Source organism: Ursus maritimus, unplaced genomic scaffold (assembly GCF_017311325.1).
Source record: "Ursus maritimus isolate PB19 unplaced genomic scaffold, ASM1731132v1 scaffold_1, whole genome shotgun sequence".
Classification (NCBI taxonomy): domain Eukaryota; kingdom Metazoa; phylum Chordata; class Mammalia; order Carnivora; family Ursidae; genus Ursus; species Ursus maritimus.
The window spans coordinates 38295000-38312939 of NW_024423343.1; the positions used below are offsets into that span (position 1 = coordinate 38295000).

At 37.2% G+C, this 17940-nt stretch overlaps 1 protein-coding gene across 1 annotated transcript in view; it reads left to right on the forward strand.

Annotated features, from left to right (window-relative positions):
• DNAH7 (dynein axonemal heavy chain 7) overlaps nt 1–17940 on the forward strand; it is a 250895-nt gene that overhangs the window by 96693 nt on the left and 136262 nt on the right. The window contains exons 27-34 of the mRNA XM_040636571.1: nt 682–894; nt 2530–2628; nt 6549–6797; nt 9780–9929; nt 12127–12309; nt 12664–12840; nt 15248–15379; nt 17444–17668. Of these exons, the coding sequence (XP_040492505.1) occupies nt 682–894; nt 2530–2628; nt 6549–6797; nt 9780–9929; nt 12127–12309; nt 12664–12840; nt 15248–15379; nt 17444–17668 (1428 nt within the window). The remainder of the gene's footprint in view (nt 1–681; nt 895–2529; nt 2629–6548; nt 6798–9779; nt 9930–12126; nt 12310–12663; nt 12841–15247; nt 15380–17443; nt 17669–17940) is intronic.

Sequence of the window (17940 nt, forward strand, 5' to 3'; positions counted from 1 at the left end):
TTGTCCCACAACATTTAAAAATACCATGGAAAAAATATCTTTACAATTTGGAAAATTGATTTATCTCTAATAATAATTATCTGTGACTTATTTCTGGTTTTTATTTCTTCATTATGCTTGATGAAAGACTGACATGGTGACTGCAGACTCAAAAAAGTTAAAAATATCTCAAAATACCTTATTTACCTAACATAGCCTTGTGATTAGGAGTTGTCTGATTAGCTCACAGCATACAATTAGATTCCCAGAGAGCCTCACTTGGAGCCTGGTCTCCCAATACCATGCACTTTCTCACCAGCCCAGAGGAAAAGCCCAGCTTTTGGACATCCCAGCAGACTTGGATATATTTTCCCTATAACCTGTCATTTCCCAAGAAAAATAGAACATAACTGATACTTAGCATGTGAATTAATAATTCACCCAAAATCAAAGTATCATGAACATTTGTGAGTGTTCTTAAAGCATAATTTAAGAGAAAATATTTATACAGAAGTCAATGATATTTATTATATAATAATAAGAAACCTGTTTTTAAAATTAAGTCTTTTTATCTATATGATTCAGACATTGTAATTGAACATTATTGCAGAAAAGCTATACAGTCATAACACGTTAGGAAATGCAAGGTAGGGTTGTCTTTACAATAGTCTTTTCAAAAATACCTTTTCTGCACTCCTGCAGGCTCTCTTTCGGACAGTAGCAATGATGGTGCCTGACTATGCCATGATTGCTGAAATAGTCCTGTACTCTTGTGGGTTTGTCACGGCTCGGCCACTGTCAGTAAAAATTGTGGCTACCTACCGCTTGTGTTCAGAGCAATTGTCCTCACAACATCACTATGACTACGGCATGAGGGCTGTGAAGTCCGTGCTTACCGCTGCTGGGAATCTGAAGGTAGAGAACTCAAGTCATTTCTTACTCATGAGTTTTCTGTTTGCAAATCTCAGGACCCTTTGTCTTCACAGAGTTCCAATAACTGGTTGGTTTCATCAACTGAAAAAAATCCAGCTATTGTACTAGAATAGTTGATCATTTGCACATAAGAAAAAGAAAATTTTATGATTTGTAAAAACTTAGACATAATTCCGATTGGTTTGAGTTCTGTTCCATAATTTTGAATGTATGAAAATAGGTACTACCAAGGAATAAAATTCCTTGCTGCTGAGAAACATTCTGATGGCTTTCAGTCTATATAAACATGTATAGCTTTAAAGGAAATAATGTATAACTAATAAATATATACAAATATGCCAAAACATTATCAATTAATGTAATTATATAATTACAGCTTATTGTAGACTAGCCATTATAGATTTGCAATATAATTTTGTATTTTAAAATGTTATAAATCATAAGTATATATATGGAAAAATCCAAATATTTTAAGACTTGTGTAAATTTTCATTGAAAGTATTTTGTGGAGGCGTGAACTGTAACTATTCTTTATGAAACAAAGCAAGGTAGGCTATACTTAATAGCAAAATGCAAAATGTGACCTTGGAGTTTATAAAATTTTCACGTTCATGTTTTGTAGAAGATAAAGATTTTAAAATATATTCTACATGACTAAGAACGATGGTATGCATTTGTATCATCTGTAATAAATGTTACTGAGAATTCTGATATATAGTGGTGATATTCTGTTTCACATTAGCCTAAAATAACTGCACGTCATTGTTTTTTTTGCAATAAACAAATGCAACTAGAAGTAACAATTTGTATTAACCTGGTGTGTCAGGATTACACTGTGGTCAGATAATGGGGAAGATAATGCATTGTCTACTGTATGCTATCGCTGACATCTTGACTATGGAATTGAGCTATTAAAGTTATACAGCAAATGAATCCTTTCATTCTTTGTCAAAAGCTAATTTAGAATTGTTGAATGTGTTGGCTTGAATATTTTGAAGTTTGTTTTTATTATATCAAGAAACAACTTAAACATTTGCTTTAAAATAGTAGCTTCTTGAGTAACGAAACAGACTTTGACAGCTCATAATTTAGGTGTGGTTAGATTGATCCAAAGACAAAGTCCATATGAGCAGGATTGGCTTTGGCATTGGATGCTCTGACCTTGACTGCTGGGCATCCCTGACTTTGTAAGGGTATAGCCAGTTAAGTTGGAACGTGGACTCTATTAGGCAGAAAGATTCTAGAGGAAAGGAGGAGGGTTCTGGAAAATTAAATGCATGGTGGTAGGAGAAACTTTGGAGTGAGACGTTGAATAAAGTATTGAAGTTGGGAGAAAAAATTTGGGGTTTCTATTTTTGTGAACTCTGGTATGGGCCTGAGGAACAGGTTTGGAGTTCAACCAGGTGTTTAGTAAGCTTTGGGGTTACCACAAGTTTTTTGGAATTTTTTCAACCTCTAAACTTAATAGCAATCCAATTAAATGAAAATAAACGAGAACAATTTCCTGTGGGTTTAAGTTGTCTTTGGGGCTGGGCGTGTATGTGTGTGCGCACACGTGAACATGTAGAAGGTGCACTTAGTGGATGGAGATAGCATCACGAGTATGTTTTCTTTTAGCTGAAATATCCAAATGAAAATGAAGAAATTTTGCTGCTGAGATCTATTATTGATGTAAATCTGCCAAAATTTTTGTCCCATGATTTACCACTCTTTGAGGTAAGGATATTTATTATTTTGGTGTATCAGAATTTTTATAATAATGTATTTATCAAATGTCCAAGTTTGCGACTCCCTACGAGAAACTTCTACTGAAAATAATGATATGTCACAGAGAAACATAGATCATTCCATGTTTTACTTGAAGTGTGTTTGGCCCTGTTGCTTCAGATGACTTTCAAAAAGTTGGGATTTTTAAATAGTGCTTTTTTTTTTAACTGTGCAATGTAAATAAGCACACAAAAATTACAAAATACGTGTGCTGATAAGTAGCACTAGAATGTAGGCTCAATGAAGGAAAATAATGGGTCTAGCACACCACTGAATCCTTTGCACAGAAAGGTACTTTGCAAATATTTGTTAAATTAGTAATTGAAGAAATTTTTTAAAAAGCTTAATTTCTTGAGATACCTGGGTGGCTCAGTCAGTTAAGCATCTGCCTTTGGCTCATAATCCTAGGGTCATAATCCTAGGGTCCTAGAATCGAGTTCCACATCAGGCTCCTTGTTCAGTGGGAGTCTGCTTCTCCCTCTGCCTGCTGCTCTCCCTTCTTGTGCTCTCTCTCTTTCCCTGACAAATAAATAAAATCTTTAAAAAATATATAAAATAATAGAAAGCTTAATTTATTTAAAATAATAGCTTTTATGAAATTGATGTTTTTCAGGATGATTTAAAGGAAGAACTAAGTTTAATAATCTTGTTATATTTAAGATTAGGCCATTATTAATTGAGAAGAAGTCATAGAATAATGGTTAAGGTTTTCATATTATCATTTGATGTCATTCTTTTCCCTTTCCCTGTCTCAGGTGGAAGGAACTGGGGGGGCATGGACTCCCAGCAAGTGTTAGATGTTGCACTAGTATGTGCTGCCTTGAAGTACAGGCAGTTAGCTTCCAACGTGTAAGGACTGAAGTGGTATGAGGTTATGGGGACGGGGAGAGGCGACACTGCCACTGTGGTGTGGTCCAGTGCCATCTGCTCTCTGCAGAAACCATGTTTCATCATTTGAAAGGATCTTTCCATAGTACTTAGAGCTGGCAGTGTAAATATAGAGTGACTCTATGAGGAATAGGTTCAAATTTTCTTCCTAACATTTTTCCTCAGTTTCTTTGGTACTAGGATACTGTATAAATTCTCCAAGAGTAAAAGCTCTATTTTTATAAAGTGGAAATATACCTCACCAGATACATTCTCAAGCAGTCGTGTATTCATTCGGTGAACACTTATTGAGCAACATCTCAAAAATGGAGCATAACTGTCATTTCAAATCAGGACAATTCCTTGTTGTGAGACTGTGCCATACACTGTGGAACATCGGGCATCCTTTCTGACTCTCTACCAGACAGGAGAGAGAAGGGAACTGGTCTTGGTTGAGAACCACTGGATACCAAAGATGTTCTCGAGTGGTCTGCTTCCTTCAAGGTCAACCAAAAACAATTTGAACTGAGAGGATATGTTTGTTTATTTACCAAATACTGTGCGCTTACTATGGATCAGACACTCTTCTAAGAGCTTTGCAAATAGTAACTTATTTAATCCTCATAACGACCCAGTAGGTCAGGTGCCTATCATTATCCCTGTTTTATAGCTCATTTAACTGAGGCAAAGATAATGAATTCTTATTATGGCTGGTACATGAGTGAGTGGGGATTTCAGCCATACAGTCAGGCTGCAAAGTGCTCTTAACCACTGAGCTGCATTGCCTTTTTCTCCTCTTTACCCCAAGGAAACTTATTGCTTGGATAAACTAAGATCAGTTTCTCTATAACAGCATTTGGAGGATTAAATATAGGGGAACTTAAACTCATAATTCATCACTTCTAAAGTATAGTTCAAAGGTATGCTTTCACATGAAGCTTTTGGGAATTTTCACTTTTACCTTCAAAGTAAAAATAAGTCCTCTTTCTCACTAGGTTGCTATAATATGTATCAAATAGCCTTAACAGTTTATAAAGGTATGTTTCTTAGACCTTGCAATCAACTTTATATATTCCTATACACTAAATATAGAATCCTAATTCTTTCCAATCATACATTATATGATCTTATCAGTTTCCTAAAGCTGCCATAACAAAGTACTATCACTTGGTGGCTTAAGACAACGGAAGGGTATTCTCTCAAAGTTTTGGAGGAAAGATGTCTGAAATCAAGGCTCTAGGAAAGACTCCTTTGCCTCTTCTTAGTTTTCAGTGGCTACTGGCAATCCTTGACATTCCTTCGTGTGGGTTGGCATCAATCTGATCTCTGCCTGCATCATGACATGGCCTTCCCTGGATGCATTTGCGTTTGAATCTTCTTCTCCTTTCTGTTGTAAAGACACCAGTCATTGGATTTAAGGCCCAGTATAACCTCATCTTAATTTATCTAATTATATCTGTAAAGATCCTATTTCCAAATGAGGTTACATTTTGAGGTTTTGTATGGGCATGAATCTTTGAGGGACGCTAAGCTGATTAGAATGCTAGCCACCACAATGATTAAAATACCTTTGAACTAATTTTAGAATGTGATTGAGGTATGGATTAAAGTTCATTGTTTTTTGACAAATCCGGGCATTCTATCTTTTCATCTTTTCTCTACCAAATTGTCTTTGTGCCTTTGTTGAGAATGAGTTATTCAAATGTGCGTGGGTCTCTTTCTGGACTCCCCATTCTCTTCCATTGACATATTTGTCTATTATACTAATATGAAACTGTCTTTGTAATAAGTCTTGAAATCAGATATTTGTCTAACTTTTCAACTTAAAAGTATTGTAAAACTGTAAAATTTCTAGAAGAAAGTGGGAGAAATCTCTTATAACTTTGAGTTAGGCAAAAATTTCTTAAACACAGCACCAAAAGCACAATGCATAAAACAATAAATTGATAAAATAGAATCATCAAAATTTAAAAGTTTGCCCTTTGAAAGACACTGGTAAGAGGATAAAAGACAAGTTGCAGACTAGGAAAAAATATTTGCAAATTAGATATATGATGAAGGACTTGTATGTAGAATATTTAAAGAACAGTCAAAACTTACCACTGAGAAAACGGTAAGAACATAAACATAAAGCAAATAAGCACATGCAAAAACATTAGTCATCAGGAAATTCACACTGAAGCCACAGTAAGATACTGTGACAAATCTATTAGTATGGATAAAATTGAAAAGACTGACCATACCAAGTATTAAAAGTGCTATACACTGCTGGAGTGAATGTAAAATAATACAACCACTTTGGAAAGCAGATAGCTTCTTAAAATATTAAACACATAACCACCATATCATCCGGGTTTTCCACTCTTCAGTATTCGGCCAAGAGAAATGAAGGCATTTATCCATACAAAGAGTTGTATATAAGTGTTCATAGCAGTTTTGTTTGCAATAGCCCCAAACTGGAAACAATGAGAGTATCTATCAACAGGGGAATGTATTTTAAATGTAATACTTGCATGCAGTGAGCTATTAATACATGTGGGATTCTCCAAATCTTTACACTGATTGAAAAGAAGTCAGACAGAAAAAAGTAGTACCCATAATGTATGACTTCATCTATGTTAAATTCTATAAAAATAGTAACAGAAAGCAAATTAGTGGTTTCCCAGTGATGAAGGTGGGAGGTGGCAAAGAGAGAAGGGGAGGAGGATTACAAAAGGTCACAAGGTGACTTCTGGGAGCGATATGTTGATTATCTTGATTGAGTTGATGACTCCACTTGTCAAATTGTCACACTTTAAATACATACAGTTCACCGTGTGTCAGTCATCCCTCTATAAAGCAATAAAAAATACTGTTGAACTATTTCATGGTTCTATTTCCATCAATATTAAATATGAGGATGGGAAGAATTTCATCATGTTTATGTGTGTATGTACATGAGTGTGGAGAGAGGGAGAGGGTATCAGATATGTAACATAAATCCACAAATCATCTATCATCAGGGAATCACTTCAGATTTGTTTCCTGGTGTGAAATTACCAAAACCAGATTACAATGATTTGCTAGCAGCTATCAAAGACAACTGTGAATCCATGAATTTGCAAATGACCAGATTCTTTTCTGAGAAGATACTTCAAATATATGAAATGATGATTGTGCGTCACGGTTTTATGATTGTCGGAGAACCGTTTGGAGGAAAAACCAGTGCATATCGCGTCTTAGCTGGAGCACTAAATGACATATGTGAAAAGGTAAGTGTGTTATTAATGCATTAATTTATTCATAACCCGCTTTGTGCAAGATAGAATGTATAGTGATTTTAAAAGATACTTTAATGTAGCAACTGAAAATCATGGGAAAAAGTGAGTCAAAAGGAAAATACTACTGGAAACGTAATATGAAGCAATTATGAAGGTTAGCATATGAAGGATCTACCATAGGTTTGCCTGTCAACCTTTTATTTCTTTTCAAAATTTTTTGTATTTATGAAGGTAACACATGTTGTAGAAAAAAATCTGAAAACATGAAAAGCCTGGAAGTTTTCTTTTCGCACTTTCAAGAGAGTATTTTTTATTTTCTGGGTGGTTAGATTAATAATGCAAACTTCTGTGAGTGGATGCTAGTGGTATTGAAGTGAATGTGTGTTTTGTGTTACATAACACATACCTGTGCATGTAAATGCAATAAATGATTGTATTAGTCACAGCTCCTACCTTACACATCAGTTTGGTCCACTTTGACATGCTAAAGGAATGAGGCTGTTTTTAATTCTCCAGCTAATACTGTATTTCTGTCTCCTTTTTGTATTTTGAATAGTTTTTGTTTCATATGTGTCAGTGTTTGTGACCAAATGGGATTTGTGATCATTATGTCTTGATTGTGGAGTCTCACTAGCCTTGCTGCATTTTTGGGACAAAAATCTTGCTTTCATGGCAACAACTTCCTGTGACTAAGATGGTGGAGCTTTCCCATCCTTCCCGATGTAGGATGATGCGTTGCTATCCCCTGGGCGAGCACAGAGAAGAATGTGAAGACCTTGAGCTTGTTTTACTGTTTACTGTTATTATTCCACATCTTTTCTTGAGTTTGGTAGTTTGTGTCCCAAGGCCTGGGGGTGGTGGGCAGAAGGCAGTGTTGGGAAGAGTTGCACTTGTGTCATATATATATAAAGAAATGATGATGAATAAGAGAACACAGGGGATTTTAGGGCAGTGAAACTATTCTGTATGATACTGTGATGATGGATATGTGCCATTACGCGTTTGGCAGAACCTGTAGAATGTACATCACAAGAGCGACCCTTAATGTAAACCATGGACTTTAGTTCATGATAATGTATCAGGGACACCTGGGCAGTGCAGTCAGTTAAGCATCTGACTCTTGGTTTCAGCTCAGGTTGTGATCTCAGAGTCATAAGGCTGAGCCCGAGTCGGGCTCTGCACTCATTGTGTAGTCTGCTCGAGATTCTCTCTCCCTCTGCCCTTCCCACTCATGCACTAGCTCTCTCTCTCTCTGTCTCTCTCAAATAAATAAATCTTAAAAAAATAATGTATTAATATCAGTTCATCATGCATAATAATATACCACCCCAATGCAAGTCTTTAATAATAGGGGAAACAGTAGGGGATTTGGGGGGGGGGCAGAAGGAATATATGTGAATCTCTGTATTTTCCACTCAATTTCTCTGTAAACCTAAAGCTTCTCTAAGAAAATAACATCTATTAATTAAAAACATAAAAAGCTCATGCCCTAAAGGTGTTAACATCTTTTATGTAATTCCCACACCAGCTTTCAAGGTTCTGGTCAAAACTGACAACTTACGAATATTAACTTTTTGATTCTGTGAGAATGGAACATAGTTCCCTATATTTAGATCTTTTACTTTTCTCTCAGAGAATGTTTGGTAGCAGGAGTGAGCCAATTACAGCCCATAGGCCAGATTTGGCTCCAAACCTATTTTTCTAATGCCAGTGAGATTAGAATGGTGGTAACATTTTTTAAGGTTTATAAAACAAACAAACAAACAAAAAAACAGAAAGAAAAGAAAGAATAATGAAGAAAAATATGTGACCAACTATACGTAATCTGAAGAGCCTATAATATTTACTATCCGACCCTTTACAAAAAAAAAAATGCCAACTCTCCTTTCGTAGTTTAGGTTTATATCTCTTTCACATCATTTGCTGATTTATTACTGAGTATTTCATGAGTTAAAATACTGTTGTAAATGGATTTGTAAAATTTTATTTTTTAGTTGTTCATTGGCCCCATATAGAAAATACAACCAGTCTTTTTTCTGTTTTTTTTTTATTTTTATTTTTAAAAATTTTTTTATTATGTTCAATTAGACAGCATATAGTAGATCATTAGTTTTTGATGTAGTGTTCAACCCTTCATTAGTTGCGTGTAACACCCAGTGCTCATCACAACACGGGCTCTTCTTAATACCCATTACCTGGTTACCCCATCCCCTTGTCCCCTCCCTTTGGTAACCCTCAGTTTGGTTCCGGTAGTCCAGAGTCTCTCGTGGTTTGTCTCTGTCTCTGATTTCTTCCCATTCAGTTTTCCCTCCATGTCGATGCAAATAGTGGTTATTCATCTCTTCCGATGGCTGAGTAATATTCCATTGAATGTATGAACCACATCTCCTTTATCCATTCATCTGTTGAAGGGCATCTTGGCTCCTTCCACAGTTTGGTTATTGTGGACATCGCTGCTATGAACATTGTGGTGCATGTGCCCCTTCTTATCACTACATCTGTATCTTTGGGGTAAATACCCAGTAGTGCAATGGCCGGGTTAGGGTATTTTTAACATCTGTTTTTAACATCTTGAGGAACCTCCATACTGTTCCCCAGAGTGGCTGTACCAACTTGCATTCCCACCAACAGTGTAAGAAGGTTCCCCTTTCTCTGCACCCTTGTCAACACTTGTTTCCTGTCTTGTTAATTTTTTCCATTCTAACTGGCATAAAGTGGTATCTCATTGTGATTTTTATTTGTATTTCTCTGATGGCTAGCGATGTTGAACATTTTTCATGCATCTGTTAGCCAGAAAATACAACCAGTCTTAACAAACTGACTTTGTGTGCTGGAACTTTGTAAAATGAACTCCTTGCTTCTGGTAGTTTTCTTTGTAGAGTCTAGGACTTTCTACAAATTCAATCATGTCTTTTATGAATGAAGACAATATCCTCCTAAATAAATAATGTGACTTTTTTTTTTTTCGTTAAGGGGTTAATGGAAGAGAACAAGGTTCAGATTGCTGTTTTAAACCCCAAGTCTGTCACCATGGGTCAGCTGTACGGACAGTTCGATGCCGTGTCTCACGAGTGGTCCGATGGCGTCCTCGCTGTCAGTTTCAGAGCATTTGCTGCTTCGATAGTAAGTACTAACACTTCAGCACGCACGTTCAGAAAGACTGTGATAGTTCTTTCTGATGAATTTCTGAGTTTTTTTTCCAGTCGTTTCAGACACACATTTATATTTCTAGTTCAAGATATTTATTTAAAACACAAAACTGGATGGTCCCGCAGTGTTTCTGGGAGGAACATTGTTAGCACCTACAGAGCCGCCGGAGCCCATGCTGGCGAGAGCCTTCATCTTGGTGTGCCGAGAAGAGAGGGCTGGAGAAACAAGGACAGGGAAAAGCACTTCTGGCTCTCTTTTCTCAGGCTAAATGATACATGAAGGAGAACATTGAATGGGCTGCTGTCTCTGTCATACCCACTCGTTAAGTATGTTCCAATTCTTAGACAAGAAATTGCAGACCTTTACAAAACAAGTTCTAACACTTTTGCCCGACTGTGTTAGGAAGAGAATGGGCTGCCTGTGGAAAGCGTGAGAAGTAAGGGATGTGCCAGGTGTTGACTGCTGTGAATGGGAATGGGCACTTACCTACTCCTGGCTTATTCTGCAGAGTGGCCATTGCCCGCTTTTACAAGAAAGAGTCCACAGACCAATAAATGTCAACTTGGTTGCTATATGTTAGTGGGCTGCCCACAGAGTGTGATCAAATGGGAGACCGCTTGCTAAGACTAGTCTTAAAAGAGAAGGGGCCTAGGCTAGAGACATTTAATTTATTAAATCTTTTTTTTTGAAGTTTCCTTTATTCTGCCTATCATATGTCCTGACTTTGGTGTTCTTTATCCACTTAAGGACCCAGCTGATCATGACTCTTTAGTCAGTGTAATAATAGAAAAATGTCAAAGCTCACCTCTGCTCTTAATGGCTGAAGGACCTCGTACAATGAGTAACATAAGAATTGGCTTTCATGGGGTGGGGATCGTGCCCAGTATCAGGCTTTACTAGTAATTTCAAGGATGAAAGTAATTGTGAGGCAGAAAGGGGTGTGAGATCATTGATACAACTTCTCAGGTTCGTTCTTTTCACAGTGGATGCCCTCTGGCCCAGATTGACACATGGCATCTCTAGATAATGTATGTAGTCACATTATTTATGCAGAAATAATTATGAGACATCTCCCATTTTATCAGTTACATAACATACATTACATTTTCCAGGACATTTTGCCCCATAAATAGTCTCAGAGAGGTTAAGGAGCTAACCCAAAGTCACACAGCTGATAAGTAATAAAGCCAAATGAAAAGTGAGGTCCTTGGGACTGCAGAGCCCAGCATCTCGCTGTTACATGGCCGGGTTGCCCACAAGTGAAGATTACCAGGCATGGGAAGCCAGCAGTCAAGGGGAAGTTGATCTTGAGGTGATCCCTGAGGTATGAGCTCTTCCTTGCTTCTGGGGCATGGCCAGAGCTGTCTTTTGAGTGTGGCTGTGGGGCAGCCTGAATATATGACGGGTCCACTGTCTTGCAGATTAAAGCAGTTGGCTACAGGGCCTGAGAAGGCGTTAGGATGGATTCAAATCCCTCACCACTTCAACTTGAATTCACATTTGCTGAAAGTGAACCAAGGCATTGTCTGTGTACACACAAAAAGCAGATTCATAAGATCTGAAAAGGAGAATCAGCTTTTGCACTCTCCAATGAATACCTGGCCACTCCTTAATATTTGTTGAGCATTTACTGTAGTTCAGACAATGTGCAAATATTGTCATATTTATCATTGTGAGACTGAATCTTATATTAATGTCCTATATCACCATGAAACCATTCAACCCAAGCGGGGTGTGTATGTGTGAATTCATTCAGTGGAGAGAAGAAAATACTTGATTTAGCACCCAAGAGTAATTAACGTGTACGAACTTAATTCTACATAGAGTCAGATAATTTCATTGAAAACTGTTTTCCCTGGCAATGGTATTTTTTTATTCGTTATACTTTCTAAAACATGTTATATGTGTGTCCAGAACACTGGAAAAGATGGGATTTTGAAAAAAGATGTTACATTTCTGTCTCGTCCATGGCATATATAGGCTTCTTCAGTGACTCTCTCTCTCCCTCTCTCTCCATATACACACACATACTTTATTCAAGATGCCTTTACATTTTCATGGTGAAATTAATTTTAGGAGTTACATTTTTAAGTTTTGAAACATTATGGGACTGTTTCCTTACATTACCACTATTAATTTTTGCCCTTTATTAATCATATGCATAAACCAGACACCAGATAGGAAATGGTTAATTTTTGATGGACCAGTAGATGCAGTGTGGATTGAGAACATGAATACGGTACTGGATGATAACAAAAAGCTGTGTCTGATGAGTGGGGAGATTATTCAGATGTCACCACAAATGAATCTTATTTTCGAACCAATGGATTTGGAAGTTGCTTCTCCTGCTACTGTAAGTTCTCAATTTTGACATCTGCCTATAAATTTGAAATGCTATAAATGATTTTATTACTTAGTAACTTTGACTTTGTATGAAAAACAGTAGTAGAGTTCATTTTAACAGTACTCCGATTCTTTAAGAATGGGCATATCTGTTGACCTACCTCCACAAATTTAAGAGTCAGGGATTTTTTTCCTCTTTGTCTAAAACCGCTGATAAAGTCATACACAAAAATTTAGACCATAAAATTACATGAAATTGAGATTTTTTAAAAAGAATTTTCTGAAGGTTATAAAAAACAGATGTACCAAGTCATATTTCTTACAGAAGCATTACCGTGATGGTAAACAATTATTCTTTTTCCAGGTCTCCAGATGTGGTATGATTTACATGGAGCCTCACATGTTAGGCTGGAGACCACTAATGTTGTCTTGGATAAATCTTCTACCTGCTGCGATTAATCTGATTCAGAAAGAATTTATAACAGGCTTATTTGACAGAATGGTCCCAGTTTCTGTTGAATTTATTAGAAAGCATGCGAAGGTAAGAGGGATGAGAATTTTAAGACCTGAATAAATGGGAAATCCCAATCAGCCAAATATATTCATTTTGATGTCTTTTGTTAATGTCAACTCTCGGATATTAAAATAATTTAACTGGTTTCACTAAAAACTTCTCCGATTAAAGTAAAAAGATTTTAATATATATATATATATATACTTATTTCTCCCCAAAAAAATGTTAATGAGGCATCTTAGGGTTTGAAAAAAATGTATGGATACTAATCTATTCCCTCCTAAAAAAACAAAACAAAAACTTAAAGGTCCACCTAACCACATCTGGGTGAAAATATCCTAGAATGTTACCTCTCATTTCTCAGGGACTATTATATTTTAGGTTCCATTTTTATAATTTTCTGTTTTTCAAAGTTCCTAGAATAAATATGTATTATTTTATAATTAGCAAAAGGCCAATTTTTAAAATTAATTCATTTATGACATCTAAAGAATTAGATCATGGATAATCACGGAGGAACTGTCATTGCTTCAGGAAGGCTAAATGAAGAATCCAGTCTATTTAGCATGAGCGCATCTACTTGTTTCAAGATAACTGTTGTTGGCTAAAAAAACTGGGATTCAGGGAGGAAAGTCAGTCCCTGGTAGAAGACTGAAAGAAGTTCAAATCCATTTTTCTTTCTTTCGGTGTATCCTGGAGATTGGTGCAGGGGGAAATGTACGATGGGGAGAAATGACAGCATGAATGGAAATCTCCTACCTCTGAGAGTTGATGGAGTTCCAGCCAGACTCTTAAACCCCATCCAGCTGGAAACTGTAGGGAAAGTAAGCTTAATTTCTGCTCTGGGAGATGTCAGCCAAAGGTCTTTTAGGATGACTTTGGTTCTGGAACAAATATAGGGACACAGGGCTAGTATTTCTCCTGCTGTTGGAAATATAATAGAAAAGCTTAAGGCACAAGTTTGGCTCCAGGTACAGCTGAGGAAAGCGGAATTTAACTAGCATGCCAGTGGATATTACCTAAAGAGGAAAAAAAGATACGAGAGCAAAGAATAGAATCCCGGGTGCTGCTGCAATTTCAGGGAGGAGAACTTTGTAAGAAGCAAGCAGTTGGTATTACCAGAAAGCACTCAAAGGTCGGGGCAGAAAAGGATCAGCGCATGTCCCTTGGATTTGGCAGTTGAGATCATGGGGTGAAGCATGGCCCAGACACTTTCAGGGAACAGGCAAGGTAGCTCCAGGGCAGCTGGCTGAATGTGGGAGCTACTGGCCACAACAGTCGGGTACACTGCTCTTTCAAGAAGCTTGGCTGTTAAAAAATTTAAAAAACAAGCAAACATGAAATGTGTTGAAGATATGAAGTAATCATGTTTCAAAAACAGTTAAACTTGTAAAATGAGCTACAGGTCCCCCCTCAACCCCCCCCACCCTGGTCTTGTCAGAGAATGTAAGTCTTAAACGAATAGATGAATTTGCCATATAATAACTGTCTTTTCAGTAGCCAAAGAGAAAACACACTTTTAATACAAGCTTCCAAAATGTATTTCTTCACTTTTGTACTCTCAAAGAAATTATGAATTCCTCTTAGTTACTATGTAGTAATAGTGTCTTATTTGTAGCGATGACTATTTGTATTTTAGTCTTGCATCAGTAATACTTAGTCCCATTCTTAGAAACTCCATTGTCGTTTCTGCCTGTTTCTACTGGGACAGTGGCTGAAGATGCAGTCGGCTGCTTCTAATCTTCAGAGTCCATTTCGGAGAGTTAGTGCTTATGTGTTAACCATGAAGCAATACCAGTCTGAAGGTTGGAGGGAAGCTTGGTGGGAAGAAGACACACATTTGTGGAGAACTTGCTGCAGGGTGCACGGTACTAGGAGCCGTATGCACTATTGCACTTATTTTATAAACTGTCATGGTGAGACCCCCCCAAAAAAATCAAGTGCGTGGTGTTTACGGCACTCTGGGAACATTTTGTGCTTTTCAAGACTTGCAAATTTATTTCATAGGAATGAGTTTACTGTGAGTATTGCTGTAAAGATGTATAAAATACATTTGAAAACATTCATTAATTTTAATTCTCCGAAAGATTTTTTTTTAGGGTTTTGATTTTCAAAATTGGTGTAAGATAGATTCTAGGTCATTGATGAAAGCAACTGAACATGTAAAAGATAACTTTTTGAATTTGGGGATCAGTGCAGGAGTGGCTCAGGAGTGCATCCACGGACAGGACATCCAGGGGTGCCACCTGTTAGACGAGAGGGTTGATCTGTGCCTTAGTTTTCCCACCTGCAAAATGAGAATTTTACTAGTGCTTTTTCATAGGACTATGGCTATGAGCACTAAGTAAGTTCAATAAGTATTAGTTGATGCTATTTTAATTAGTGCCTAATTTAAGTTAATTTGTTTTATACACTTTTCCCCCTGATTTTTCAGGAATTATCTCCTACTTCAGATACAAACTTAGTCCGATCCTTAATGAATCTAATAGACTGTTTTATGGATGACTTTGCTGATGAAGTCAAGGTGAGAGAGAGAAATGATCGAGAAACGTACTCCTTACTGGAGGTAAGGTCCATTGCCTTTGAATCTTGCAATAGAAAGACATCTACTGTTTTCCCCAATGCTTCCTGATTAATAACTTTATTTTCCCCCTGGAACTAGAAGCCGGACAGCAAGGAAAAAGTCAGGCCCCCAATAGTAGGTGCTTGAAGGGAAGCTCCTCCACCGGCAGTTCCATTGCATCATGAGGGTTGGGTGAAACCCAATCATATCCTTAGATCTGCTACCGACATCTTAGGTCATTTAACTAGCCTCAGAAATTATCAATCCCCGGGACATCAGTGACCATTTTTTTTTTTTTTAAAGATCTTATTTATTTGAGAGGGAGAGAGAGCAGGTGAACATGAGCAGGGGGAGGGGCAAAAGGAGAGGGAGGAGCAGACTCCCCTGCTGAGCAGGGAGCCTGACAGGGCTGGATCCCAGGACCCTGGGATTATGACCCCAGCCGAAGGCAGGCGCTTAACCTACTGAGCCACCCAGGTGCCCCAGCAGTGACCATTTGATAACAAGATTCACGTCCCCTTCAACCTGCAAATCATAATACTTCTTTGTGTTTTTCCTTGATTTTCTTCCCTTTTTTTTGAGATATAAATGCTTAAAGTATATGTGTGTATATAAATATATATTTGGATTGAAGAAAGCAAGAAAACATGTATAAACACATACTCCAAATAGGAATAAAATTATCAATGGGCCTTGAATGTTCCTTAATAAAAACTTGTATATCGCTAATAGTAGCACTTCTAATGTGGTTAATATGTTGCTTTTATTACATATATCTATTAAATAAATTTTTAATTTAGTTTTAAATGGTTTCCAGAGTGAAACAGCCTGTTAATAATCCAGGAATAGGCAAACAGTGTTGAAGTAGAGTCCAAAACTTTTAAAAGCAGAGTCAAGATTGTGTTTGTTTTGGCATTGTAAAGGGAATTTGAGGGGCATCTGGGCGGCTCAGTCAGTTAAGCATCCAACTCTAGATTTCAGCTCAGGTCATGATCTTGGGTCATGGAATAGAGCCCGACATTGGGCTCCACGCTCAGCTGGGAGTCTGCTTAAGATTCTCTCCCTCTGCCCCTCCCCTCCCACTCTCTCACCTCTCTCTCTCTCTCTCTCTCTCTCTCTCTCAAATAAATAAATAAATCTTAAAGGGGGATTTGATTTTAAAACAAGAAAATAGGTTTTCTCTGTGCTATTCCTTATGTTCCACATATGAGTGAAACCACATAATGAGTAGCACAGAGGACCACAGAGGAAGGGAGGGAAAACTGAATGGAAAGAAATCAGAGAGGGAGACAAACCATGAGAAGCTCTGGACTCCGGGAAACTGAGGGTTACAGAAGGGAAGGGGGCAGGAGGATGGGGTAGCCAGGTGATGGGTATTAAGGCAGGCACGTGTTTTGATGAGCACTGGGTGTTATACGTAACTAATGAAGTGTTGAACACTACATCAAACACTAACGACATACTATATGTTGGCTAACTGAACATAATTAAAAAAAAAAAAAAGGAAATAGGTTTTCTCATTTAGTGGTAGGTCTTGTCATCTGCTCTGTTTTCCTGCCTAAGCCTGGTAAGAAAAAGGCTTGCAGAATAGCAGTTCTAGTTATGCAGTCAATGCTCAGATTGTTATTACAACAGGTAAATAAACAAATCTAAATTTGTTCTACTTTTCAGAAAACACTATCAAAATTTAAATTAAAAAGTGTGTATATTGTGAGGATTGGTTATTCCTTATTAAAATATGCCTTTATAAAAAGTTATCTCAATGTACTTTTTTAATATCAGAGTCCTGCCACGTACTTAAAATATCATGTGATTTACCAGACTAATCATTCTAAGGTTTCACAATGTACTTTGCATCGTATTATCTTTTCTGGTAGCAAGATTTTATAAGACGTGCAATTCGATCTCTTAAAATCTAATTATTATAAAATCCTGAGATAACCTACTATTACATATTAGTTTATTAAATTTCTTTCAAAGATATTAATCTGGCTGAGCTGATGCAAGCTTCAAGAATACATTAAAGTTATTCTTTAATGCACTCATCTTCTCATCTCTCCAATGCAGGGCATTTTTCTGTTTTCATTGATCTGGTCCATTGGAGCTTCCTGTAAAGATGATGATCGGTTGAAATTTGATAAGATTCTTCGAGAACTAATGGAAGGCCCAATTTCGGAACTAACTCGAAATAAGTTTAAATTACTGAGTGGCATGGAACAAACATCTTCAAAAGCACTAACTGTCCCATTTCCTGAAAAAGGAACAATTTATGATTATCGATTTGTCACTGAGGTAAGAGCTCTGAAGCAAGATTTACAACTACTAACCGGGCAGAGTTCCCTCAGAGACAGTACGGCACATAATGGCCCTGGGGCCACCTTGTCACCACCGTTTACCTTCAGAGTCAGCATGGAGTAGTAGAGGAAGGAGCTCAGGCTTTGAGGTCAGACACATCAGGGTTTGAGCCACTTTCTGTATAGCTTTGGACTAGTAATCTTTCTGAACCTTGTTTTTCTCTTTGATAAAATAAGATAAATAATAACAGCTGATGGTCTTATTGTATT